Source organism: Tauraco erythrolophus, chromosome 2 (genome assembly GCF_009769465.1).
Source record: "Tauraco erythrolophus isolate bTauEry1 chromosome 2, bTauEry1.pri, whole genome shotgun sequence".
In the NCBI taxonomy this organism is placed as follows: domain Eukaryota; kingdom Metazoa; phylum Chordata; class Aves; order Musophagiformes; family Musophagidae; genus Tauraco; species Tauraco erythrolophus.
In genome coordinates, this window is record NC_141466.1 from 71742373 (window position 1) to 71769770 (window position 27398).

At 51.1% G+C, this 27398-nt stretch overlaps 1 protein-coding gene across 1 annotated transcript; it reads left to right on the forward strand.

The window, feature by feature from the left end:
- The first annotated feature begins 1242 nt into the window (after window positions 1–1242).
- On the forward strand, window positions 1243–23797 carry LOC104380174 (angiopoietin-4). Its single transcript, XM_086625693.1, is given in 18 exon segments — window positions 1243–1252; window positions 1436–1548; window positions 1551–1618; window positions 1620–1671; window positions 1673–1690; window positions 1692–1800; window positions 1803–1843; window positions 3360–3373; window positions 10019–10091; window positions 10093–10231; window positions 10282–10297; window positions 17704–17825; window positions 19409–19548; window positions 19550–19626; window positions 23011–23075; window positions 23078–23210; window positions 23651–23700; window positions 23703–23797. Coding segments are annotated over 18 exon segments (1335 nt in total).
- Window positions 23798–27398: the final 3601 nt, after the last annotated feature.

Consider the following 27398-nt stretch of genomic DNA (forward strand, 5'->3'; position numbering starts at 1 on the left):
CAGGTCACTGCGTGCCGGATGAACCTGCCCTCTCCCCAGAACACACCCCCAGGGTGGGACAAGGGGGTTCTAGGTGAGGGGGAGCCGTGGTCTCCTGCCAAGGCACTGGCTTAATCCTCTGTGTTCTGATAAGGTCACGCCGGGACCCACGCTCCTCCCTCCCATGCGTCGTCTGAGACTGGCAACTCTCTTGGCCCTATTTATAGTGCGGTGATAGGATCAGGGGGAATAAGCATTTAGTGTCCCCTCAATCACACCCCGCTCCCCATGGCCAGTCGGTGCTCGCTGCTCTCTGCTCTTGCTGCTGGAGAGCCTAGACAGGAATTTTGAAGGTATGTTGGGAGCTGGGGTGTTGCTTGCTGGGAGCTGGGGTGCTGCTGGGGATCCGTGGCATCCCTTCCAGTTCCTCATCCTCACCAGAGTGGGATGGGGATGGCTTTTGGTCGGGAGAAACCTTGGGAGGAAACTTAGAGTATGATACTGTGGCTGAGAGCCCCGGTGACGGGCAGGGACCAGAGGGCAGCTCTGGCTGGAAGGGGAGCCCGATTTCTCTGAACAAAAAGCATAAATTCAAGTATTTGTCTCTCCTGGATGGTGGCCAGGCCACCATCCTTCCATCCCCTCCTTGGGCCTGAGCCCATGTGGGCAATCAGCCCACGGCCAGGGCCCATCCAGCCTGCCCCAGGGATGGGTTGGTGGTCTAACTCTGTCCAAGGGTGGATTGGTGGTCTGGGCTGCCCACATAGGTGGACACCATTCACTTGATAATTCCATTATAGTTATGTCTGCCAAGAAAATGTCATAGACGGGGACTGGAGAGAGCCCCAGATTCACGCCCTGCTTCCTGGGCTGTGGGGATGGCTGGAGGGGGCCAAGAAAGGTGGGGGGACCTGTTTGCTTTGCTGCTGGTAGGAAGCATGGTGGGGAGGGTTGGTTGCTCATCCTTCCTCTCCATCACCTGTCTCCTTGCTCTGGTTCTCATTTCAGGGAGCGAGGTTTGTAGCGGGATGCCCGTCAGTGGGAGTCAGCTCCTTCCCATGCATGGTTCTGCGTGGGGTAGAAAGCCCACCCGAGGGCTGACCACCACTCTCAGCCAGAACTCAGCGCCCTCCAAGCCAACTGGCAGATCTGCAGGAGGGCAAACGCAGCCCACAAAGCCGGTGGAACCTGGCCAGGAGAGCTAGGGGATCTCCATCCAGAGCTGGTCCCAGGCCACGGAGTGGACACCAGGGAGGATGCTCTATGGGGACAGGTGAGTCCCTTGCCTGCAGTGACCCCTTGGCAGGAGCTCTGGTATCCCTATGGATGCTCTGTTCCTGATAGCTGCAAACTCACCCGCTAGCTCTCAGGAGAAGACCTGGTGTTATGACCTGGGGACTGCCACCTTTCTCCCATGGACGGTGTTTGATGATGAGACACGTGGGGTCATCGCCAGGAACCATCCTCACCTACCTGATGGAGGTCCACCCAAGCAGTGGCTCCACCAGGGCAGGTTTGCTCTCCCTCATCCTCGTGGCCACGCTGAGCAGCCCCTCGCTGCAGAAGTCCCCTGCCCGCAGCGTTACAGGGACCACGAGGGCCCCCAGGAGGGTACGGGCCTGATCCAGTGTGGGGAGTACAGAACAGGTGCGCCCAATGGCCGATTGTAAGATTGTGGCCACGCTGCCACAGGGGTGATGAGCAGCGGTGCTCAGGACATGTTTCGTTGCACTGATGAAGTGTCCTACTGGCTCCACGAGAACGAGGAGCGCAAGCAGCAGGTCCTGGAGCTACGGGAGCTGATCTCGGAGCTGCAAGAGGAGTGAGGAACCACCGGCACCGCATCAAAGTCCTCGAGCTCCAGGTAAAAGAGCTGCCCTTCACAGACCTCCCCTCCATCAGGTGGCCACAATCCCTTCCCACTGTCCCTTCCAGCTCCCCAGCAGTTGCAGGGGGAGGACACTAGGTGAAAGATATGATGTTGTTCTGACCACGGGCGGGATATCCATTAAACCCAGCTGCTCCTACTGTGATGGCTCAGGAGCCTTCCTGGGCTGATCTTTCTTAACATTAGCCACAAACCATTCAGTGTTTTATCTGTGCTATCTTCTCCACCTTCGAGCCTGTCTAGGAGGGGTTGCTGATCCATCCCATTGCCCATAGTGGGATCCCAGACTAGACCTGGAGCTTTGAGTGGCTGGTGAAGGACCACATCTCTGATGGCCATGGCTGAGCAGGAGAAGTCCTGACCTCTAGCCTATGGCACTCTTCCTGCAGTCTCGTTTCTGGTGCTCATCCACCCCGGCTCCGTTCACCAGCCTGAAGCTTCACTCAATACATTTTGTCCAACCTTGTTTGGCACCTCTGAAGCTCTCAGATGTTTGGCCCTACCCTGTGGTTTTGCCCAGCAAAAGCTTGGCTTGGCTGCCAGCAGTTGCCAGCAGCAGCTTCTACAGTGTTGTAGCCAGGACCAGGGAGGGAGCAGGGTGTGGTTTGCTGGCTGGAGGAGTCATTTCCCAGCCAAGATTGTCTCACTGGGCTGTTGATGAGACGCACAGAAGAACCAGCAGCAATGTAGTAGTGTCAGCTGGAAAGAGCCCTGACACCACTGGGTGAAGAGCACTCTCATCTTTGCTCTTGGAGGAGATGAGGTTGGATACAGTATGGCTCTGGGGCTGATTTATTCTCTGTTCAGCTTCTGTCCATCCTCATCCTTGTGCTCGCTGTTTGGAGACCCTCATTTGAGCAGCCCCGCAGGGATGAGCGCAGCCATGCTGGAGGCTGCAGAGGCTGTTTGAGCACTGCGATGGCTGCGCGGTTGGGTGGGTGTCTGTGCCGTGGGTGTTGTCTGGGAGTGAGATGTTACTGCTGCGACGGAGAAAGGGAGGTTGGCACGTGAGTCAGGATGGCTGCTCGTGCTCCGGCAGACCTACTCGCTTGCCCCATACCCCAGGTCCCTCTTCTCCTGTTGGCCCCCTCTCCCCATCCTGCCTTCTCATCCGCTTTCCACTGCACCTCTTCCATTTCTCCTTGCACTGAGACAAGCTGGTGCAATAGGTCTTTGGTCTTCCGACTTCCCAACATCCAATCCCCTTGGTGACATTTTGTCCCACAGGACTGTTTAATCGTTTCTTTTCCAAACCCAGCTGCTTGTGCTGGGTTTTGGATCCCCAAACGCACTTCTGTGCTACTGGAGCTTGGGATCTTTCACTGAGCTCTCCAGCTCAGAGCCAATGAGGGAGATGGATGGTAATGGACTAAATATTTTCCCTGCAGTGTCTGTGTTCTTAATCCATCCTTCATTTCCAGACTCTGAAATGACTTATCTAAAGGTGAGGTGTTCCGTCTATGACAGTTGTGCAGGGTCTCTTCAGAGTCAGAGGGAAGAGGAAGGGTCCAGAGGAGGCCATGAAGATGATGCAAGTGCTGGAGCACCTCTGCTATGGAGACAGGCTGAGAGAGTTGCGACTGTTCAGCCTGGAGAAGAGAAGGCTCCGGGGAGGACCTTCTAGCAGCCTTCCAGTACCTACAAGGGGCTACAAGAAAGCGGAGAGGGACTTGGACGAGGGTGTGTAGTGACAGGACAAGGGGCAATGGCTTTAACTGAAAGAGGGGAGATTTACATTAGATATAAGGAAGAAATTTTTCCCTCTGAGAGTGGTCAGGCACTGGCACAGGTTGCCCAGAGAAGTTTGTGGCTGCCCCATCCCTGGAAGTGTTCAAGGCCAGGTTGGATGAGGCTTTGAGCAACCTGGCGTAGTGGAAGATGTCCCTGCCCATGGCAGAAGGGTGGAACTCGATGGTCTTGAAGGTCCCTTCCATATCATTTTATTATTCTATGAAGGAGAACCCAATCTCCCTCCCGGGATGCGGGTTGCCTGGTGGTGGCTGTAGAGGGAGTGGAGCTGATGGCCTCAAATGGGATGCTCAGTGTTCAGAAGAAGGAATTAGACGTGAAGCACGGGCTCTCAGTCCATCTAATATCATGCCCAGATCCTGCACTTTCTCACCTTCCATGTCAGTCTCCTCCCGTTCTTGAGCTGGACCAGGTTTAAGTTTACTAGTGAGTTACACACACACAATTAAATTCACCGGGGAAATTTCAGGTCTTTCCAGCTGCTGGTGTTCAGAACCCTTCATACATGCACATGCTCACACACATATACTTGTATGTGCACTTACACATGGACATGCATGTACAGCCTGACCCTAGACCCATAAGCCTGTAGCCCACGTCCCTCCAGTTGCAGACACTTACACCCTGCAACACCCACACATAGGACAGAGTGAGATTAAGCTGAAAAAAAATAAGCTGAGGAAAGGGCTGCGTATAGAAGAGCAGACAGATGGCAGCCACCAGGCTTGGACAGACAAGAGCACTGACTGGCAGCTGCCTTGAGCACGTCCAACCCTTTTGAACTCCCCCATCTCTCCATTTTCCTACACTCATTCACCACCCTGACCCCCCACTTCCTTTCCCAATCTTTAGCCTTCCCCTGAACATCCCATAATAAGTCTGCAGAATCCCGCAAGCCCATAACACTCATGATAATTTTGTTTCCCCCTTCTTATCTGGTGCAGGGCTCAGGTGGACCCTGTTCAAGGCCATGCCAGCAGGTCCCTTCCCAGCCCATCGGCAGTGGTCAAAGCCTCGCTCTCCTAGTAATGCCTATGTACTTTTTTTTTTTTTAGTTTATTATTCCTTTCTCTGCTATTTGCTAATTTTTTTTTTTGCACTGAATCATCCTTAGACAGATACTGGATGGTCTCACACCATACCTTGGCTCTCCTGCCCATGTCTGGCACCTGGGGAGAAGCTGATGGACAGGGATGCTTCTGGAGCAGCACCAAAGAGTGAGATTCCTCTTGCCCGCCTCCAATGTCTTCCATTCAAGGGTTTCTATGGGATCCACAGATGCTCCTAGGGCCTCTAAGATGTCTCCTGGGGGACAGAAAGAGTTGGTAGAGATTGTTTCTCCTCAATGGGAGCCCAAGTGAGCAGCTCAGAAGAGTTGAGTCTGCTGTGAGGTGCTGCTGGGCTCCTCACCCTACAAGGAGAGCAGAGGGACACAAGGTGCACCCTGGTGTCCTGGAGCAGCCAGGTATCAGGTCCTACCTTAGGTGTCTCCAAGCACTTCATACCTAGGGGACAGCACCAGCAACATCTGTGCCACCCGAGATACTGCTGCACTCAGAAAGAGGACATCTTCTGAGATGGTTGTAAGAAGAGTTTCAGACCCCGACTGGAAAAGGTCCTGAGCAACGGATTCAGCTCGAATTGGCCCTGCTTTCTGCAGGGGGTTGGGTTGGAGACCTCCAGACATTTCTTCCAATCTCTTTTTTTTTTTCTGTGAGTCTAAACACTAATGGTATGCATGCCTGGAAGAAGAAGAAGAAAACAAAATCCGGAATGTTTAGCTGATGGCAACGAGTGTGTCCTGTCACCCTCCAAGTACTTGAGCAGGGGAAAAAGCGAGAAGCAAAGCTGAATTTCTGTGCAGGGAGTTCTAGCTGAACGGGGGAAACCAGAGGCTGAGCTGCCCACCCCAGTTCCCACCGGCTTTGGGACTCTGGAGGAGGAGATTCTGCCCCTCTGCTCTGCTCTTGGGAGACCCCTCCTGCAGTGCTGCATTCAGCTCTGGGATCCCCAACAGCAGAAAGACATGGAGCTGTTGGAGCAGGTCCAGAGGAGGCCATGAAGATGCTGCGAGGGCTGGAGCACCTCTGCTATGGAGACAGGCTGAGAGAGTTGCGACTGTTCAGCCTGGAGAAGAGAAGGCTCCGGGGAGACCTTCTAGCAGCCTTCCAGTACCTAAAGGGGCTACAGAAAGCTGGAGAGGGACTTTGGACAACGGGCTGTACTGACAGGACATGGGGCAATGGCTTTGAACTGAAAGAGGGGAGATGTTTACGAGATCTAAGGAAGAAATTCTTCCCTCTGAGGGTGGAGAGGCACTGACACAGGCTGCCCAGAGAAGCTGTGGCTGCTCCATCCCTGGAAGTGTTCAAGGCCAGGTTGGATGAGGGCTGTGAGCAACCTGGTGTCGTGGAAGGTGTCCCTGCCCATGGCAGGGGTTTGGAACTAGATGGTCTTTGAGGTTCCTTCCAACCCAAACCATTCTTTGATTCTATGACTCTCCCACAAGGAGTTTTCCCCTGCCTTGGTCTGGTCACTTTCCAACACCTGTGCCCAACCTGGGAAGTTTCTTTCCTCCTGCATCCCCTCACATCTCCCAGCAGCTGCCCTGCTGAATACCCCGCTGTGTCAGCCTGGGTAGGTCTCCTCCGTCTCCCTCCCACCAAAGAGCTGTTGCTCCCTTAATCTGGCTCTGTAAATCAGCCTCCGACTGCTGCTGCTTGGTCTCCCTGGGGTTTGCTGTCAGTTATATCTCCGGGAGCTCAGCATGGGCTTGTTGGTCCGAGACGAGACATGTCCCAGAGCTCTCTGAGCTGAGTCAGAGCAACAGGCTCCTCCAGGTCACAGGCTCTTCTTGGGCTAACTAGGACACCCAAATTGGGTTGATCCCATCTCTGCCATGCTTCCCTCCTTCCAGTGCTATTTAGGGAGCAAAAGGAACCCCTTCTCCAATCCCTCCCTCGGCCTTTCCAGTCCTATTGTATTTGCATGGGTGGGTAACGCATGGAGCGGGACCCCACTATGCGAAAAACACAGCCCCAGTCCCACTGGTGCGGAGGCACGCGGTGGAGGGAGCAGCATCAGGGCACCATCACGGTGGTCCGGCTGTGCTGTTTTTAATCAGGAACAGGAAAAAAATCAGGAAATCAGTGGGAAAAAAAAGGGTATCAACTGTGGAGGAGGGGACTGTCTGGGAGAAAATGCTGGGGGGTTTACTCGGAGAGCTGGTGCGTGGGCGAAGGGAGCTGGAAGGAGCCTGTGTCGGTCACAGCTGGCAGAACAGGTGAAGGAGAAATGGCTGATTTATGGGAGAGCTGGAGACGTTGCAGTCCTGAGAAGGAAAGCACCGCGGCGGCGTACGCAGTAATTCCCACTTTGGTGCCCCAACCCATCCAGCTGCGCTAGATTTTGGGATGCGGGAGGCTTGATGGGCTTTTAGTGGGGCCATGCAGGGGATGTTCAATCAGTATCGGGAAGGATATCATAGAGCTGCCTTTAATTACAGCTACAATAAACCAGCAGTGGCAATGTCATCACCTGGGAAGAGCAAATGGAGACATGTCCTGGCAGGAATAGGTGGTGGGGACCCAGGTGTGATCCAGGGTCCTGGGAGCAGCTGGAGGGAAGAAAAACATAATCTGGGCATGAAAACCCCTTCTGGCTGAAGGAAACCCCCAACCCTCAGATTTGACCCTGGTGCTGGGGACAGGGAGGTGAGAAAATAAATTTGTTTGTTCTCAGGGTCTTGGGGTGGGTTGTGGGCCAGAGGCAGCAACGCTCAGAGGGTGGTGGAGGAAGAGATGTCCCCATGAGGGAACAAGGACGGGCAGTGCTGATGGAGAACCAGCATCCCTCCAGTGGAGATGGGGGTCTGGGTTTGCCGGAGCCACGGGAGGGTATTGGGGAGCACGGTGAAGAGCTGTTGCATTGGCCAAGGGAGGGAGCAGGGGGGGTTCCCAGGCTGCTGTGGGGGTTTTGGAGGTGCTGTTGAAGGCTTATTCTGCCATCTAATGGACAGGGAGCAGTGAACAGGAGAGACGAGCCTGTCTGCAGTCACCGCGTCTGGGGCAAGTTTGTTGGGTGCTGGTGGGGCTCCGGGTGCCCATCTCCCAGTACGAGCTGTAGGCATCCACAGCCAGCTTGTGCAAGTGTGTTTGATAGAGTATCGGAGACTGGTTGTCCTAAACCCGGGTAGTGAAAGGGTCACAAAAGGGATTGGGGTCGGTCTTGTATTGCACCCGCTCCTCGCATAGCTCATTGCTGTTTGCTCATAGATCATTGCTGTTTGCAGGACACCAGCTGTCACCCAAAGCGCAGGAGCGGCTCACCATGCACTGTGCAGATAAGCCATGAAGCTCAGTTTTCCTTCCAAAAAGCTGTCCAATCTCCCCTTGACCTTATAATACTTTATAATATGTTATCATTTTAAATAATTATATTTTATTATAAACAGGGTTTTGGGGAGAGAGTTGAGGGGTCTGGATGGGGTTAGGGTGGTCCAGATGGGGTGAGAAGATCAGGTTTGGACTTGGGGGGGGATGATTGTATTGGAGGATCTGGAATGAGGTTGAGGGAGATGGATGGTGTTGGGGGATGTCAGTAAGGCTGAGGGGGAGAATGGGGTTGGGGGGACATCAGTGAGGCTGAGGGGGATGGATCGGGTTGGGGGATCTCAATGAGGTTGAGGAGGATGTTTGGGGTTATATAAAATTATATAATTTTATACAATTATCATTTTATAACATGTTATAAAATATTGTAAGGTTCAAGGGGAAATTGGACAGCTTTTTGGAAGGAAAACCCAGCTGTGGTGGCATTGCTTAATACGTAGAGGCCACATCCATGTCACAACGAGTTGCAGACTGGAAGGTGTTTGGAGAGGCACTGTCGTGGTTTTAGGCTGATCCAGCAACTAAAACTCACACAGTCTCTCCTTCTCCAGTAAGTAGAGAGGAGAGGAAAAAAAAAACAACAAAGGGACTGAGGGTTGAGACAGAACAGAGGGAGCACCCACCAACCATGGTCCTGGGCAAAACAGGCAGAGCTTTTCTCAAAGCAAAACAGTTTATTAATGATTACTTAGAAGGACAAAGGGAAACAAAAAACCGATTACTTGAGAGGACAGAAAGAAACAAAACCAGATCTTAAAACCGACACCTTCCCCCCCCCCCCTTCCTTTTCCTCCCGGCTCTACCTCCTCCCCCCAGCAGCGCAGGGGGGCAGGGACTGGGGGAGTGCAGGTTCAGTTCATTCGTGCTGTTACTGCTGCTTCTTTCTTAAAGGAGGAGGAGTCCTTACACCCTTTTCCCCCTGCTCCAATAGATCCCCTACCCACGAGGAAAAATCCACAAACTTCTCCAGCGTGAGTCCAGCCCACTGGAAACAATCCTTCCCCACAGATTGCTCCGGTGTGGGCTTTACCACAGTCTCAGGGTACTTAGGGAGCTGTAGCCACTCGCTCCGGCGTGGGTCGTCATGCAGACTCCAGGATGCCTCTCTGCCGTGTCGTGCACCCCAACACGACCATCCTCAGCCTCAGGCATCTTCTCCCCACGGGCCTGCGAGTGGGTCTCTGCTCCACCGAGGCCGTCCTGGTTGCAGGGGGGCCGCCTGCTATCTCACCATCAGCCGCAGGGGAAACTCGGCTCCGGCCACACCTCCTCCCGCTCCATCACTCACTGACCTGGTGTCGATGCAGCTGTTTCTCTCAGGTCTCAGTCCTCTCCAGGTGAACTCAGCCCAGTGGGCACCCTGGGAGTGGGGTGCCCCCGAGTTCCCCAGCTGGCTCTGCCGCCACCATTCTCCGTGGGCGGCGCCGGCCCGAGCAGGCAGCTGCCCGGCCGGGAGCCAGGGAGCGGAGGCAGTGCCCTCCTCCCTTCTCTGCTCGATCGTGGGTGAAGCACCTTTTCCGGTTCCCTTGTCCTGACTTAAATAGGGCAATTCGCAGAGGCGCCCTATTGGCTCAATCCCGAGGGGGATGGCAGTCTGATCTGGTGGCCAGAACTAAGCCTAACCAGTTTCCAAGACCGGGGAGGTCACAGGGACAAAAAGCCCTCTCCTGCCACCAGAACCACCCCCCCCCTCCACATCAAACCATGACAGGCGCCCTCTACGTTTACCTTGCTCTTGCAGCTCTAGGCTTGCCCGTGCACGCCCTGCCTGCATGGGAGCCTGGGAATATCGGTCTGCCTGTGGCTCTCACAGAGAGCTGGGATGGGGCTGAAGGATGAGGTCCTTGGGGTCCTTGGTCTCTGTTGGTGCATGTGGCGATTTGCTCCTCTTCTTGCTTGCTCCGCTGCCCTGCTCATCCTTGGGGGGGTCTTGGGGCCGCATCCTCAGCTCCGCGCCGGTCCAAGGCATCTCCCCATCCCATGTTTCTCCCCTACCCACAGCATGAGGAAGCGGCCGGCGGAACCACAGCCTGGCTCAAAGGGTGCAGGACCTGGAGCATCGGTACAGTGAGGCCAGCACCCTGCAGACACATCCAGGCCACGCTGCTCTACGACATGCAAGCACAGATCAACAACATCTCTGTCCTGACTGACTGGGCCTGGCGTAACCCCACCTGCATCGGTCCCGCTGAGATGAGGCTGCAGGAGGAGATGCACCATCCAGGTGACGGGGAGCTGCTGGAGCAGGGTGGGAGGGGATGCTTCACTCATAAGACCTCTCTCAAGGAGAGTTGTAGGGAAAGGATGTGGGGAAAACCTGCTTTAAATCCCCTTTGCATTGGCCAGGAGTCTGATCTCACCCAACCTGCCTTGCCAAGGCAGCCAGGAGTGCTCTGAGAGCAATGGACACCTCTGGGGATGGTTTCCGTGCTGTCTAGGAGAAGGATCCTGTCCCTCAATGGCTCCATTTCTCTCTATGGATGGTGTGAGAGCATCTCTGACAACCAGGATGGTATTGCTCCCACCATCACCCTACTGCAGTCAGCTGCGTCAGCCTTCCTCACAGCTCCAGGGACTGTTTTACCACCAAAAAAAAAAAACCAACAACCCACCAAAAAAAAAAATTCTTCAAAAATTCACAGCATGAAATTAGGGCTTTGGTGAAACTCTTCAACTTTGAAAGTAACTATTTTCTGTCATTTCTCATTTCTCACATGCTCTTTTTAATGAATGCATCTGAATTTTTTGCCAGGTTTTGGTTGTTTTCCATGTTAGTCCCTTGAATGTTTTATTTGGTTTTTAGCAAACATGGGAACTTTCAATTAAAGAATTCAAGACTCAGTTTGCCTAAAACTGCATTTTCTGTTAAGGAACCCATTTCTGTGAAAACATTTTGACCAGGGCCTACCATAGCCAGGATCTGCAAGCACAGCCTTGAGGTGCTGGAAGGGAAACAAGACTAGAAGTGCCAGTCTGGTCCCTATGCCCCACGTTCTGTCTCCTGCAATAGATATTGCCCAGAGAGGTGGTGGATGCTCCATCCCTGGAGACGTTCAAGGCCAGGTTGGACAAGGCCCTGAGCAACCTGATCTAGTTGGAGATATCCCTGTTCCTTGCAGGGGGGTTGGACTAGATGACCTTTGAAGGTCCCTTCCAGCCCTAACCATTCTATGATTCTATGATTCTATATCCAGAAGGAGCGTTGGAGGAAAATGAAATGATACTTCATAGAAACACAGAATCACAGAATTGTTTGGGTTGGAAGGGACCTCAAAGATCATCTACTTCCAACTCCCTGCCATGGGCAGGGACACCCTCCACTACACCAGGTTGCCCAAAGCCTCATCCAACTTGGCCTTGAACACCTCCAGGGATGAGGCAGCCACAACTTCTCTGGGCAACCTGTGCCAGTGCCTCAACACCCTTAATGTAACAGGTTACCTCCATAGATCTCATCGAAATATCCTCTCTTTCAGTTCAAAGCCATTGCCCCTTGTCCTGTCACTACACACCCTCGTCCAAAGCCCCTCTCCAGCTTCCTTGTAGCCCCTTTAGGTACAGGAAGGCTGCTAGAAGGTCTCCCCGGAGCCTTCTCTTCTAAAGACTGAAGAATCCCAACTCTCTCAGCCTGTCTCCATAGCAGAGGTGCTCCAGCCCTCGGATAATGGAATCATACAGTCATAGAGCGGTTTGGGTTGGAAGGGACCTCAAAGATCATCTAGTTCCAAACCCCATGCCATGGGCAGGGAACCCTCCACTACACCAGGTTGCCCAAAGCCTCATCCAACCTGGCCTTGAACAATTTCAAGGGATGGGGCATCTACAACTTCTCTGGGCAACCTGTGCCAGTGCCTCACCACCCTCTGAGGTGAAAAATTTCTTCCTTAGATTCTAATCTAAATCTGCACTCTTTCAGTTTAAATCCATTGACCCTTCTCCTATCACTACATATCCTTGTAAAAGTCCCTCCCCAGCTTTCCTGTAGGCCCCCTTAAGTACTGGAAAGCTGCAATTAGGATCACCCCAGAGCCTTCTCTTCTCCAGGCTGCACAGCCCCAACTCTCCCAGCCTGTCTTCATAGCAGAGATGCTCCAGCCCTCACATCATCTTTGTGGCCTTTCTCTGGACCTGTTCCAGCAGCTCCATGTCCTTCTTGTGTTGGGGGACTCCAGAGCTGAACGCAGTATTCCAGGTGGGTTCTCATGAGAGCAGAGTAGAGGGGCAGAATCACCTCCCTCGACCTCCTGGCCACACTCCTTGTTGCTGCAGCCCAGGACACGGTTGTCTTTCTGGGCTGCCAGTGCACATTGCCGGCTCATGTTGAGCTTCTCGTTCACACAGCACTCCCAAGCCTTTTTCCTCAGGGCTTGCTCTCAATCCATTCTCTGCCCAGCCTGTAAGTGTGCTTGGGATTGCTCTGACCCACGTGCAGGACCTTGCACTTGGCCTTGTTGAGCTTCATGAGGTTCTCACAGGCCCACCTCTCAAGCCTATCGAGGTTCCTCTGGATGGCATCCCTTCCTCAGTGTGTCCACAACACCACACAACTTGGTGTTATCTTGCAAACTTGCTGAGGGTGCACTCGATCCACTGTCCATGTCACCAACAAAGATGTTAAATAGCACTGGCCTGAGGAACACCACTTGTCATTGGCCTCCACTTGGACATTAAACCATTGACCACAACTCTTTGAGTGCAACCATCCAGCCAATTCCTTATCCACCGAGTGGTCCATCCATCAAAACCATGACTTTCTAGTTTAGAGACAAGGATGTCGTGTGGGACAGTATCAAATGCTTTGGATAAGTCCAGGTAGACAATGTCAGTTGCTCTTCCCCTACCCATCAATGCTATAACCTCATCATAGAAGGCCACCAAATTAGTCAGGCAGGATTTGCCCTTAGTGAAGCCATGTGGCTGTCACCAATCACCTCCTTATTTTCTATGTGCCTTAGCATAGTCGCCAGGAGGATCTGCTCCATGATCTTGCCGGGCACAGAGGTGAGACTGACTGGCCTGTAGTTCCCTGGGTCTTCTTTTTTTCCCTTTTTAAAAAAGGGGGCTATGTTTCCCCTTTTCCAGTCAGTGGGAACTTCAACAGATTGTCACGACTTCTGAAATATGATGGATAGTGGCTTAGCCACTTCATCTGCCAGTTCTCTCAGGACCCGCGGATGCACCTCATCAGGTCCCATGGACTTGTCCACCTCCAGGTTCTTTAGATGGTCTCAAACCTGATCTTCTCTACAGTGGGCAGTTCTTCATTCTCCCAGTCCCTGCCTTTGCCTTCTGTGACTTGGGCTGTGCTGCTGGAGCTCTGCCAGTGAAGACTGAGGCAGAGAAATCATTGAGAAACCTCAGCCTTCTCCATATCCCGGGTAGCCAACTCTCCCGTTTCCTTCCGGAGAAGGCCTACGTTTTCCCTAGATCTCTTTTTATCACTGACGTATCTATAGAAGTTTTTCTTGTTGCCCTTGATGTCCCTGGCCAGATTTAACTCTATCAGGGATTTAGCTCTCTAACCTTATCTCTGGTTGCTCGGGACAATCGTTCTGTGTTCTTCCCAGGCTACCTGTCCTTGTTTCCACCTTCTGTAGGCCTTCTTTTTGTGCCCGAGTTGGTCCAGGAGCTCCTTGTTCATCCATGCAGGTCTCCTGGTGTTCCTACCAGACTTTCTCTTTGTTGGGATGCACCGCTCCTGAGCTGGAGGAGGTGATCCTTGAATATTAACCAGCTTTCTTGCGCCCCTCTTCCCTCCAGGGCTTTATCCCATTGTACTTTACTGAGGAGATCCCTGAAGAGGCCAAAGTCTGCTCTCCTGAAATCCAGGGTAGTGAGCTTGCTATGCACCCTCCTTGCTTCTCTAAGTATCTTGAATTCTACCATTTCATGATCACTGCAGCCAAGGCTGTCTTTGAGCATCATGTTCCCCACCAGCCCTTCTTTGTTGGTGAGAACAAGGTCCAGCAAAGCACCTCTCCTTGTTGGTTCCTCTACCACTTGGAGAAGGAAGTTATCATCCATGCATTCCAGGAACCTCCTGGATTGCCTATGCCCTGCTGTGTTGTCCTTCCAACAGATATCAGGGCGGTTGAAGTCCCCCATGAGGACCAGGGCTCGTGAACGTGAGGCAGCTCCTCTCTGTCTGTAGAGGGCCTCATCCACCCAGTCCTCCCGGTCAGGTGGTCTGTAGCAGACCCCTACTACTATGTCCCCTGTCCCTGCTCTCCCGTTAATCCTAACCCATAAGCTCTCAGCTGGGACCTCATTTCGTTCCCAGGTGCAGCTCCATGCACTCTAGCTGGTCTTTGACATAGAGGGCAACCCCTCCTTCTCTTCTCCTCTGCCTATCCTTCCTAAAGAGCCTGTAACCTCTATTCTGACACTCCAGTCATAGGATTCATCCCACCACGTCTCCGTGATGCCAATAGATCATATTCCAACAGGCGCACCCACTTCTAACTCCTCTTGCTTATTCCTCATGCTGCACGCATTGGCATAAAAGGCATTTAAGTTGGGCCCCAGATGAACCTGACTTCATTTCGGTCAGGTTCCTGGAATTTTCTTTCTTCTGGTTCTTCAGGTACTTCCAACATATCTTATCATTCTTGCTATTACCACCCCTCCCCCTTCAAATCTAGTTTAAAGCCCTGTCAATGAGCCCTGCTAGCTGTTGCGCTAAGGCCCTGTTCCCCTGTAGAGAAAGGCAAGTCCTGTCTGGTGCCAGTAGGCCTGGTGCCATGTTGGCCCATCCCTTTATCAAAAAAGCAAAAATTGTGGTGATGACACCAGCCACGGAGCCACTTATTAATCGACTGAATGCAATGTGCTTCTTCCAGGTGTCATTGCTCGCAACTGGAAGGATGGACGAAAGATTACCTGTGCCCCAGGTCCTCTTACCACCTGTCCGAGGGTCCTGATTGATTGATCGTGGACTCCGTGTTCCAGTTTCATCTCCGCCCACATGGAAGAGCAGTAAAGGATAGTAGTCCGTGGACTGTACCAGGGTAGGAAGTTTTCCTAGCGATTGTCTTTAACCCAGGCTCCAGGGAGGCAGCAGACTTCCCTCAGAGCAGTGGTCAGCCCAGCATATTGGACCTTCTGTCCCCTTCAGATGGGAGTCACCTATAACTACTACCCTTCTTTTTCTTCCTTGTGGAGGGCGGTCTTGATACAACGGGTAGTCCTCTCTGACCCTAGTGACACCTCCAGTGCAGAAGGTCCCTCAGCTACACCATCCATCGATGGGCCTTCCACCTCCAGAGCCTCATACCTGTTGTGCAGGGGCACCTGGGGAGCTGAGATAGGCAAGGAGCAGGGGGGTTGCCTGTTTCCCCAAGCACGGACTTCTTTCCATTCGTGTCTCACCTTTGACTTACTGTCTTCTGCCATGTAGGGTGAGGAATCAGAATGCCCTTTGGTTTGGATTGCCTTTCTGGGTCTTCCTGGTTTTGTTTTTGTTTTTGCTTCAGGTCAGGCAGTGCCCGACACCTCCAATCTTTCTCTTTCTCAGGCTCCTTGATACTTCTCAACCTTTCTACTTCTCCCACAGCTCTGCAACCATGATAAGCAGATCTTCCACCTGTCACAAGGTGGATGGATATCATCTTCATGGCCTCTTCTGGACCTGCTTCTGACAGCTCCATGTCCTTCTTATGTTGGGAGCCCCAGAGTTGAACTTCTCCTGAATAGTCTTCCAGCCTTACATGAACTGTGGCTGAGGGACTTTAGGAACAGCATCTGTCTTATTCACTGAGGAGCAGGCTGGATGGGATGACTCAGGGCTTGGGATGATGAGACACAACTGAACTGCTAATGACTTTCACCTACCGGCATTGATCTGATCTGATCTGATCTGGTGATGTCTGGAGGGAAAAGTCATGTGATTCTCTCCTGAGCAACTACTCTAAATCCTTTCTGTTGCGCTTGTTTAATGTTCTTCTATCCATCCATGTCATGGTGGAGGTAGCATAAATTGTTCCACTGGTACCTGCTTCCAGGTGCCTCTGAGCCATGAGCAAGAAATGCTCTGTGCAAAACCAGAATGTCAGCGTTGATGTCTACAGCCATGACCACCACCTGCAAGCCAGAGCGGGATTCATCTCAGTAACTGGAGTGACCGGGACAATGACTTTGCTGGCCAGGGAGAATGTAAGCCCAAGTACACCCAGTGATGTAGCACTTTTAGCTGATTAACTGTAGTGGGATTGGAGTCTACCAGCTGTCCTAGATGCTTGCTGGGTCTAGATGCCTCTCCCTGACTTCTTGCTGTGCACATCTGGTTCCTCCCACATGCTCCCTGCAGTAGCACTGCTGGTTGGCGCCAGGACTCAAAGGGTTGTCCCCACCTGCAGCCTACTGAGGACCTCCCAGCCACCATTGTCTTCAGTTGGTGGGCCTGAGTTGTTGCAACTTTTCATTCATTGCTCCCCTCCAGATTTACTTTCCCATCTACAAGGAGCTTTCATTGTCTGCCTGTCTGTGGTCCCATCCTTTCTGAGAATCTCATGGGAAAGGCCATCTCCCATGCATGCTTCCTGCCTTCTTCAGGCTCCCAGTTCTCCCAGTGATCCCAGTCTGGTATTCAGACCATGCTATATTTCATACTGGTCTAGTCATGTGTGTAAAAGGGAGCTGCCTTTGTGCCTTTCTTTCTGAAGATGGGATTCATCCCACCAGGGAAGCTCAGCTCACAGGTTAAGATGCTTCATGTTGGGTGTCTACATACATGTGTCTCCATGCGAGCGGGATATTTAAGATAAGGAGGCAAACAGTGGATGGGACCAAGAGCAATTCAGCATGCTCTTTCCACCCCTATGACTAGGGTCTCAGGTCAGTTGACACTAGGTGGCACAACCTAGTGCCACCCAAAATACTCTGGAGCATCTGAGACAAACCACACAAGCCTGGCAGATAGAAGACAGGACCTACACGGGGCAGCTGAAAGCCAGTCAGGATGCCCCACGGTATCTCAGATGCCGCTGTGCAGCTCTGTGCAGGCAACTCAGCTGAGCCCCTTTGCTGGGTGATGGAGGGAGGCAGGGAGAGCGACTCTTCTCTCCTCTCGCACATAAAACCAGGATGAACACACCTTCTGCAGAAGTCTCTGAGGACTGGCAGAGACCGCCTGCCTGAAGTATAGATGGTTGGTGCCAGGCGAAATAAATCCCACCTGACATACTCCAGTTAAAAACATCTTCAGGTTCTTCAGACTGATTTGATCCCCTTTTCCTCATAAGACAAAACCCACAGCAGAATTTTGGGAGAAGAAAAACCTTCCACTATTTTCTATGCTGAGCACTGCTGGAGAACCAGCCTACTCTTCATCAACATACAAGACCTTTTTGGTGTGAGATATAATCCAATCCGAGGCTGGCAAAGTGCATATCATTTCTGTGTTGCCAATCAAAAAAACAGTTGACCGAAGACAGTTCCTCAGCCACAGCATCTTCAAGTGCAGATCTGTGCAGCTAACGAGCCTATCGCTAACGAGCCTTTTCACTAATGAGCCACAGCAATCTGGCAGTGAAGCCAGCATGCTTCAGAGATTTCCAGCTTCAGAAGAAGCTCTGAATCCAGGATTATTTGTCCGACTCTGCATTACGGTTGGGGTTTTGGCTGCGTGCCCCTTCCTCCACCCCTGTGCACTAAAGACGTGTTTCTCTCTTTTCTCGCTCAGAGGTGAAAGCACGCCAGGAACTGCCCCAGCGACTGTGCTTCCGTTTACTACAATGGGCTCCGGCGGTCCGGTGTCTACAGCATCATGCCCTCTGTTGGAGGGATGCCTATTGAAGTGCTGTGTGAGATGGACACCGAAGGTACTGTGGGAGCACCTACAGCATCTTCCAGCAGAGCTTTGGGTGGGATTAGTCCCAACCTGAGAGTTTACAGCTGAGTTATTCTGAGACTACTTCGTAGTCAGTGGGAGCAGCATCCCCAGAAGGGTTCTTCTCCAGCGGACACAGGGACTGTCCTCTCTGCTGGCTATAGAGGGATTTGGTTGAATATTTCAAACCCAGATGTTATGGCTGGGATTCAGTTGCCTAAATACAGGTGTTTAGTGCTCTTGAGTTTGTCCTTATACATTCAAGATATTTGCAACACCCCAGTGGATATGACAGGGCTTAGGGGAAAGAGAAGCCCTTCTGGAGTAGCAGCTGGTCACTGGGGGGTATCTGGAGCATCTTCGGGTAGTTGAGGGCTATGGTGGGCAACCAGTAATCATAGCTGTGGCTGAAATTGAGGAGGAGGGAGGTAGGATCCTTCCCCGCAGATATTTTGGAGTGTAAATGATCGAGCAGGTGACCGCCCACATCCTTGCTGGCTAATATCTGCACGTTACTGTCATTTCATGGCAACACTTACTAACAAAAATAGTTTTGCAACACTTGGCTTTGGAATCATAGAATCATAGGAATCATCGAATCATAGAATCATAGAATAGTTTTGGGTTGGAATGGACCCCTTCAGGATCATCTGGTTCCAACACCTTGCCATGGGCAGTGACACCTTCCACTACACCAGGTTGCTCAAAACCTCATCCAACCTGACTTTGAAGAATAATGGGAATCATTAGGGAAATGGGGCAGTGGATTGTCAATTCCCTGCCCCATGGATCTACTCCAGCCCAGATGGATGTGTCACATTCGCACTCCCATGCTGAAGGAAGGGGTTAGCTCCCTAAATGCAGGCATCTCCCCCTATTGTAGTATCTACAGGTGATTGCAGCTTTGGGATGAACATGCTCATAAGAAACGGGCTGTTCAGACAATGTGGCCCTCTCTTATGTCATTCCTATTATTTACTGACCATCAACACAATTCTTGGACACTGTGCATGACAGGCTGTACAAACAGCAACAAAAAAAAGATGACACCAGTGCCATCGTCCCCCCGCCCTTATCTTACAATACTGAAATAAAACAAGAGAAGGGGAGAAGGATTTGGACAGATGGAAGAGGCAGAATGGAGACAGTGAGACCAATACTGAGAGAGCTCCTGTGCCTCTGGTGCTACGGGACAGTACATAATAATCTCCAAATTCCGGGATCTCTAGATTGTACCAGTCCCAAAACATTTGCCTCCCAAAAACTGCCATCTCTCTCTCATTAAAACCACTTAAGATCTGGTACGACCCCTCTGACAGTCAACAGGGGAACGCCATCGTGAACCGACATGGAAAAAGTAGGAGCCCTTTTCTGTGAGCTATGAGGGCATCATGTTTTATCCCCATGCAGCATCCGACACTGTATTTTGCCACTTGGTGGAGGAGGGACATGACAGGGAGCACATTGCTGAAGCACAGATGGATCCACAGAGGTGACACCACTAAGGGGTCTGTCTGGGACCTCCTGGATTGCTCCCTGGAAACTCTCATTCTATGTTATCTCCTTTCCTGGCAGGTGGGGGCTGGACAGTCATCCAGCGGCGTCAAGATGGCACAGTTGACTTCAACCGGACCTGGAATGACTACAAAGAGGGCTTTGGGGACCTCAATGGAGAGTTCTGGCTGGGCAATGAGAACATCCACAAAATGACGAGCCCAAGGGGACTACTCTCTGCGCATCGACCTGGAGGACTGGAACAACAAGCACAAGCATGCCTTCTACCAGGTCTTCAGGTAGAAAGTGGGAAGGCCTTCCCTGGTTCTCCGTACGCGCTAGCTGGTTCAATGCTGGCAGGCATGGGAACTCCCTTGTGGTTAGGGTGACTCTGTTTAGAGAGCATTTCAGACTGGGCCCAGGTTGCCTATCCTTTCTTCCTCACCTGGATTTGACCACCATTTTTAGCTCTGAGTTGAAGCCTGGGTGTGACCCTATCAAAGCGTTGCAGTGTCATTCAGTCATGCCAACTCACAGCCCCAGGGAAAAGGGAGCGTAGGACCCCATGGACAGTCCTCAGCTGCTTTAGGGGTATTTTTTCTTCTAAAATTACTGAACTCTATGTCAAAAACGATTTTTGAAAACCGTGGTCTCGCTGGGCAGGTCTTCCAGCATCTCTCTGGTTTAGAGTTGTGTTTTGATTTTACCCTCTCAACTCATGGCTTTTACTTGCTGGACATGAGGTAACGTCCTTTCGTGTCTTCATCTCTCCCCACATCCTTCTTAGTCGGAGGTGACCATGTCTGTATGGACTTGCCCCAGATGAACTGCTTCCCTGTCTACTTGTGGGTGACTGCGGAGTCATCCACCATGGGAGATGTCCAAAGGGACCACTGCAACCTCATGGACACTTGAAGCTTGAGGACTTCAAGCAGACCTCAAAACTGCGGAAACTACTGGGGAAAAAACATAATCCCATTGTCTGAATATAGAATAATAGAATGGTTTGGGTTGGAAGGGGACCTCAAGATCATCTAGTTCCAAACCACCTGCCATGGGCAGGGAAACCCCTCCAGTACACCAGGTGTGCCCAAAAGCCTCATCCAGCCTGGCCTTGAACACTTTCCAGGGATGGGGCACTACAACATCTCTGGGCAAACTGTGCCAGTGCCTCACCACCCTCTGAGTGAAAAATGTCTTCCTTGTATCTAATCTAAATCTAGACTCTTTCAATTTAAAGCCATTGCCCCCTATCCTATCACTACACACCCTTGTAAAAAATCCTCTCCAGCTTTCATTGTAGGCCCCCTTTAAGTAGTGGAAGGCTGCAATAAGATCACCCCAGAGCCTTCTCTTCTGCAGGCGAACAGCCCCAACTCTCCAGCCTGTCTCCAGAGCAGAGGTGCTCCAGCCTTCAGATCATCTACGTGGCCTTCCTCTGGACTTGTTCCAGCAGCTCCATGTCCTTCTTGTGTTGGGGACTCCAGAGCTGAACACAGTATATCCAGGTGGGGGGTCTCACGAGAGCAGATAGAGGGGCAGAATCCTCTCCCTTGACATGCTGGCCATGCTTCTTTGATGCAGCCCAGGACACAGTTGGCTTTCTGGGCTGCCAGCGCACATTGCTGGCTCATGTTGAGCTTCTCGTCCACCAGCACTCCCAAGTCCTTTTCCTCAGGCTGCTCTCAATCCATTCTCCGCCCAGCCTGTACGTGTGCTTGGGATTGCTCTGACCCATGTGCAAGACCTGCACTTGGCCTTGTTTGAGCTTCATGAGGTCTCACAGGCCCACCTCTCAAGCCTATCGAGGTTCCTTGGATGGCATCCTTCCTTCCAGTGTGTCCACGACACCACACAACTTGATGAGGTGCACTCGATCCCACTGTCCATGTCACCACAAAGATGTTAAAATAGCACTGGCCCCAGTACTGAACCCCTGAGGGAAACCCACTCGTCACTGGCCTCCACTTGACATTGAACTGTTGACCCACAACTCTTTGAGTGCAAACCATCCAGCCAATTTCTTATCCACCGAGTGGTCCATCCATCAAAAACCATGTCTTTCTAGTTTAGAGACAAGGATGGTCATGTGGGACAGTATCAAATGCTTTGGATACAGTCCAGGTAGACAATGTCAGTTGCTCTTCCCTACCCATCAATGCTATAACTCATCATAGAAGGCCACCAAAATTAGTCAGGCAGAAATTGCCCTTAGTGAAGCCATGTCGGTTGTCACCAATCACCTCCTTATTTCTATGTGCCTTAGCATAGTCGCCAGGAGCATCTGCTCCATGATCTTGCCAGGCACAGAAGTGAGACGACTGGCCTGTAGTTCCCTGGGTCTTCTTTTTTTCCCTTTTTAAAAAGAGGGCTGTTTCCCCTTTTCCAGTCAGTGGGAACTTCACCAGATTGTCACGACTTCTGAAATATGATGGATAGTGGCTTAGCCACTTCTCTGCCAGTTCCCTCAGGACCCGCGGATGCACCTCACTCAGGTCCCATGGACTAGTCCACCTCCAGGTTCTTTAGATGGTCTCGAACCTGATCTTCTCCTACAGTGGGCAGTTCTTCATTCTCCCAGTCCCTGCCTTTGCCTTCTGTGACTTGGGCTGTTGCTGCTGGAGCTCTTGCCAGTGAAGACTGAGGCAGAGAAATCATTGAGAACCTCAGCCTTCTCCATATCCCGGGTAGCCAACTCTCCCGTTTCCTTCCGGAGAGGGCCTACATTTTCCTAGATCTCTTTTTATCACTGACGTATCTATAGAAATTTTCTTGTTGCACTTGACGTCCTTGGCCAGATTTAACTCTATCAGGGCTTTAGCTTTCCTAACCTGATCTCTGGTTGCTCGGACAATCATTCTGTATTCTTTCCAGGCTACCTGTCTTGTTTCCACCTTCTGTAGGCCTTCTTTTTGTGCCCGAGTTGGTCCAGGAGCTCCTTGTTCATCCATGCAGGTCTCCTGGTGTTCCTACCAGACTTTCTCTTTGTTGGGATGCACCGCTCCTGAGCTTGGAGGAGATGATCCTTGAATATTAGCCGGCTTTCTTGTGCCCCTCTTCCCTTCAGGGCTTTATCCCATTGTACTGTAGCGAGGAGATCCCTTAAGAGGCCAAAGTCTGCTCTCCTGAAATCCAGGGTAGTGAGCTTGCTGTGCACCCTCCTTGCTTCCCTAAGAATCTTGAATTCCACCATTATATGGTGAATATGCCATGGAGCGTCCTACACCAGCAAATATGTGCTCCTGAATGGTCACTCTGACTTTTCTCATCGGACGCTATGTGCAACGGCAGTGACCTTCAGCCTTTGCTAGGCCAAGGTCAAATTACTAATCAGCTCAGTCTAGATTGAAGAGCAGGTTGCTTGTTACATGGAGAGGAGACAGTGCTGTGTAATTAGAGGGATTGTCATGCCAAAGCTGCTGCAGTCCTTTATTGTGGTTTTAGAGTCATGGATACCCAGTTCAGACCTATAATAAGTGTCCTGAGTCATGAGAAAATCATGCACATCCCACAAACACTAAAACAAAATATCTTTGGCTTTTAGAGGTGATGAATCACAGCAGGGTGGCTGGCCAGAGCAAGCTCGATGATTGCTAGGTGACCCACACCAGGAATGCAGTATCCAGGTTTGGAAAGGACACTCAAACACTCCCCATTAATAGTACCACCTTTGTTTCTTGCAGCATTGAGGACGAGGCAAACTATTACCGCCTGCATGTGGACGGGTTCAGCGGGACGGTGGAGGATTCCTTGCCTGGTACCACAACAAGAGGAGCTTCAGCACACCCGACTCGGGGAACATCTGCGCCGAGATCTCCCACGGAGGCTGGTGGTACCACCAGTGCTTCTTCTCCAACCTCAATGGGGTGTACTACACGGTGAGGTGAAGTGAGGATGCAGGTGTTAGCACACGAGGTTCAGAGCTGGGAGGAGGCTGTTGGTCCTCACATCATAGCAGGTCCTTCCTGGCTTTGACCAGCCTCTGCTTTCCAGGGAGGGAGCAAAACGAGTGCTGGGCACCAAGGCAGTCCAGCCTTTCAGTGCCACAGGCCAGACATGAGTATTGAGACACCTCTGCACACTGGGGTTTGGGATTACGTGTGGAAACTTGTGGAACGAGTGACTCACCACAGCCTGAAATAGATTGGTGCTACCTCCATTGGGACCATTGAAAAACATTGGGCTTTACGGGCTCTTTCACTTGCATCGTCATAGGCTTTTTGCTCCATTGTTTCAGAGCAATTGTTTTTTTTGATGTTCCCATCTGGATGATGCTTCCGTGCATTTCCCATGCCTGACCATCCTTCTTTCTCTGCATCACAGGGCGGCCCGATACTCCTTAAAAACCGAAAGGGTCCTGGGTCCGGATGGTATCGTTGGTACTCATGGAAGGACACAGACTACTACTCCCTGAGGAAGGTGGTCATGATGATTCGACCACGCACTTTCCGGCCCCACCTCTCCCCGTGAAGGAACCTGTGACATTCTTCATTCACCTCACATTGAACGTTGGGAACAGAGGGCTGGAAGTAGTTTTCTGTGAGCAAAAGCTGATGCTGGAGACCCAGGATGGACTGAGCCACCAGTGGCTGCTTGTTTGCTTTTGTGAGAACTGAAGCAACAGCAAAGGTGACAAGACCTTCAACAAGTGTTTGGGTGGTGAAAGCTCTCCTAAAACGTGAAAGAGATTGCTGAGAAGGGCTTTGCAAACACAAGCCTGTGGCTTGCCTTTTCACTGGGTAGCAGCAGTCCTTGGCAGGCTTGGGCATCCCCAAGGCTTGAGACTAAATCCAGTTGACTGGGTGATGGAGTCAGCCACGCACTGAGGCTGGACCTTACGTTGAATGGAGATGTTGAACGCTCTGGCTACCAACCCAACGGTATTTTAGAGGGAAGCAAGAACCAGCAGTCCTGTAAGAGTTTTCCACGTGGGCTGTGATGGACCAATTCTCGTGCTGTAAGATGAGCATCTCTCTGGTCTCAGTGTGTTCACATCACCACGTATGTGTATGGTACTGGAGGTCCACCACCCCACGTATGTGCTAGGGTGACTCCAAGGTGCTGAGGTGGCACTGAGGAAAGCCAGGAGACCTAGCGTGCATCACCAATTGATGGTGTCATGGGCAAATGAGGAGGAAGGTCTGGAGCTGCCCTTGCCTTCTCTGGCAGGGAATGCGTTACACACATGGACATTAGCTAGCTGCTATAATAATACTCCAAATGAAAAGATTTAAAAATAAAAAATGTGGAAAGTTTTCTGGTTTTCATTACATTTTCACCTTTCCATCCTTCTCTGGCAAAGAACTTTGGATGACTTTTCTGTCCACCCTAAAAGTGATCTGCAGGAAATGATCAGACATAGAATCATAGAATGGTCTGGGTTGGAAGGGACCTCAAAGATCATCTAGTTCCAACCCTCCCACCATGGGCAGGGACACCTTCCACTACACCAGGTTGCTCAAAGCCTCATCCAACCTGGCCTTGAACACTTCCAGGGATGGGGCAGCCACACCTGTGCCAGTGCCTCACCATCCTCAGAGGGAAGAATTTCTGCCTTAGATCTCATCAAAATCTCCCCTCTTTCAGTTTAAAGCCATTGCCCCTTGTCCTGTCACTACACGCCCTTGTCCAAAGCCCCTCCCCAGCTTTCTTGTAGCCCCTTTAGGTACTGGAAGGCTGCTGGAACGTCTCCCTGGAGCCTTCTCTTCTCCAGGCTGAACAACCTCAACTCTCTCAGCCTGTCTCCATAGCAGAGGGGCTCCAGCCCTCGGATCATCTTCGTGGCCTCCTCTGGACCCGCTCCAACAGCTCCATGTCCTTCTTGTGTTGGGGACTCCACAGCTGAACACAGTACTCATGTTCTTAAGTCTTTTTTTACTGCCTTACTCCAGATAAAGAACATTCGTTGTTGCTGTCTTTTAATTTCCCATTTGTAGTTGCAGCAGAGACCCTCCTTTTTTTCCTGACTTTGCCTCCTCGCAGGATCCACAGATGGAGGCTGGGACTTGGTCTCAGCCCTTCAGTGTGTTTGGTGATGAATGTTTAGTTAAATCACCTTTTTTCCTGCTTCATGTGTGCAGATGAGTTCAAAGAGGGTTCAGCGAAGGGCAAAGGCAGAGATATCAGAAACAAAGCACTGCTCCTCCCAACTGCTTGTTTCCTGCTTGGTGCTCTGCTGGCTCCCTGATGGTTTCTATTGCTTTTACACTATTCTGGACTATATTTTGCCTGGAACTTCATTTTTCATGAGCAAATAAGTGGAGAAGTTACCTTTAAAGAATTCTACAAACTAATCATAGTATCACAGAATGATTGGGATGGAAGGGGACCTTAAAGATCATCTAGTTCCAACCCAGATATCTAGTTCCAATATCCCCCAAGATAAAGAAATAACGTTATTTGCCTTTCCCTCTACTAGGTTTGCCTTGGTTGTGTTCCTTGGGGCATGTTCCCAGGATGTATCTGGTGGTGTTTGGGCTTGCAATGAACTGCTGTTGTACCATCACTTGCCATGGACCTCTGGGCACTACCAATGGCAGGAGGAGAGCTTTCTTGCCTCATGCCATGCGTATCTGTGATATAATGCCATTCCTTCAGGATTTGACCTTCCCTCTTTGGACTGCAGGTGTTCAAAAGGCCATGATGTCCCCTGGTTAAGCAATACCCTACTAAGAGACTAATAAATCACTTGAATAAGCTTCAACCTAATTAACTAATGATCACAATATCATTATTAATCTACAATCTGATTTTGCACATTATTAAACACAACGAGGAAGGTATCACTCTTAAACCTTACAAATCCCACACTACTCCTGCTGCATTACAGTTTTACCATCCTTCCCTCTCCACAACTCTTCATACCAGGGTGCAAGTGTTTCCCTTTTTACCTTCTTAAACTACGCCATTTATACATAGCCCTGATGGAGAGTCCAGTGAGTTTTCCAAGGGCATTCCATGAAGTTGGGTACCCAGGCAGCGTCCACCACCATCTGTAGGCATCCATCCTCCAAACACTGAAAGATCCCAACCTCCTATATTCCTTACATGGAAGTCATTCCTCTTTTTTTTTTCCCATTTCTACCCTTACCACCTCTTTTCTCAGCCCAATCTGTCCCTAATTACTTTTTTTTCTTTATTGGTCCCCATTCTGCTACATCCATACTCATATTTGTTGTATTTGATGTCATGTTTGAGGCAATCTCAGCCTTCTATGACATTACTGATATGGTTGCCTGAGCACAGGGTTTTTGCAAGACTCTGCACCTCAAAGCTCCCCTACAGTTACGGGGTTCATACTGGAGTACACTCTCTAAGATGAATCGTTCTGCTTTGGACATGACTCCTTCACTTTTCCAAAGATCTTCTCATGCACAGATAGTCCAGTGTGATGGGGGAGCAGGCAGAATAATGTGATTTTGGTACTGGTTTGGGTTCACATGGCATCCTTTTAGATTGAATAGGAGGAAAAATGTCTTCACCAAAGAATTGTCAAGGAAAGTGGGGGAGGTCACCATCCCTGGAGGGATTTAAAAGCCATGTAGAAGTGATGCTGAGGGACAAGGTTTAGCAGTGGATTCAGCAGTGCTGGTTTACAATTGGACTCGATGATCTTAAGGTCTCTTCCAACCTAAATGATTCTGTGATTCTATGATCCTTGGCCTTGAACAGTTCTAATCACTCCGCTGGTTCTTCACAGAGGCCCCAGCTAGTTCGGATGCCCAATGCTCCAGCCACACTCCTTGCTCACCTGTGTCAGCTTTCCATGAATGAATGGCTGGTACCTTGCCAGATTTATGATTTCTGAGAACCAGCAACAGGCTATGGACTGGAGGAAGGACATCAAATGGCAGAACTATCCCCGCACAATGTCAATGACACACGAGCCAGAAAAGCTCCCGAAATCCGGCAGTGGTCAGTGGCAGGAAGATTCACCTCATTGCTTGGTGTCCTGGAGGCACTTCCAGGATGCGGTTTCTGCACCCATTTTGATCTGTGATGTCTGTTATGGTTTAACCCCAGTCAAAACTAAGCACCAAGCAGCTGCTTGCCTCACTTTCCCCTGCAATGA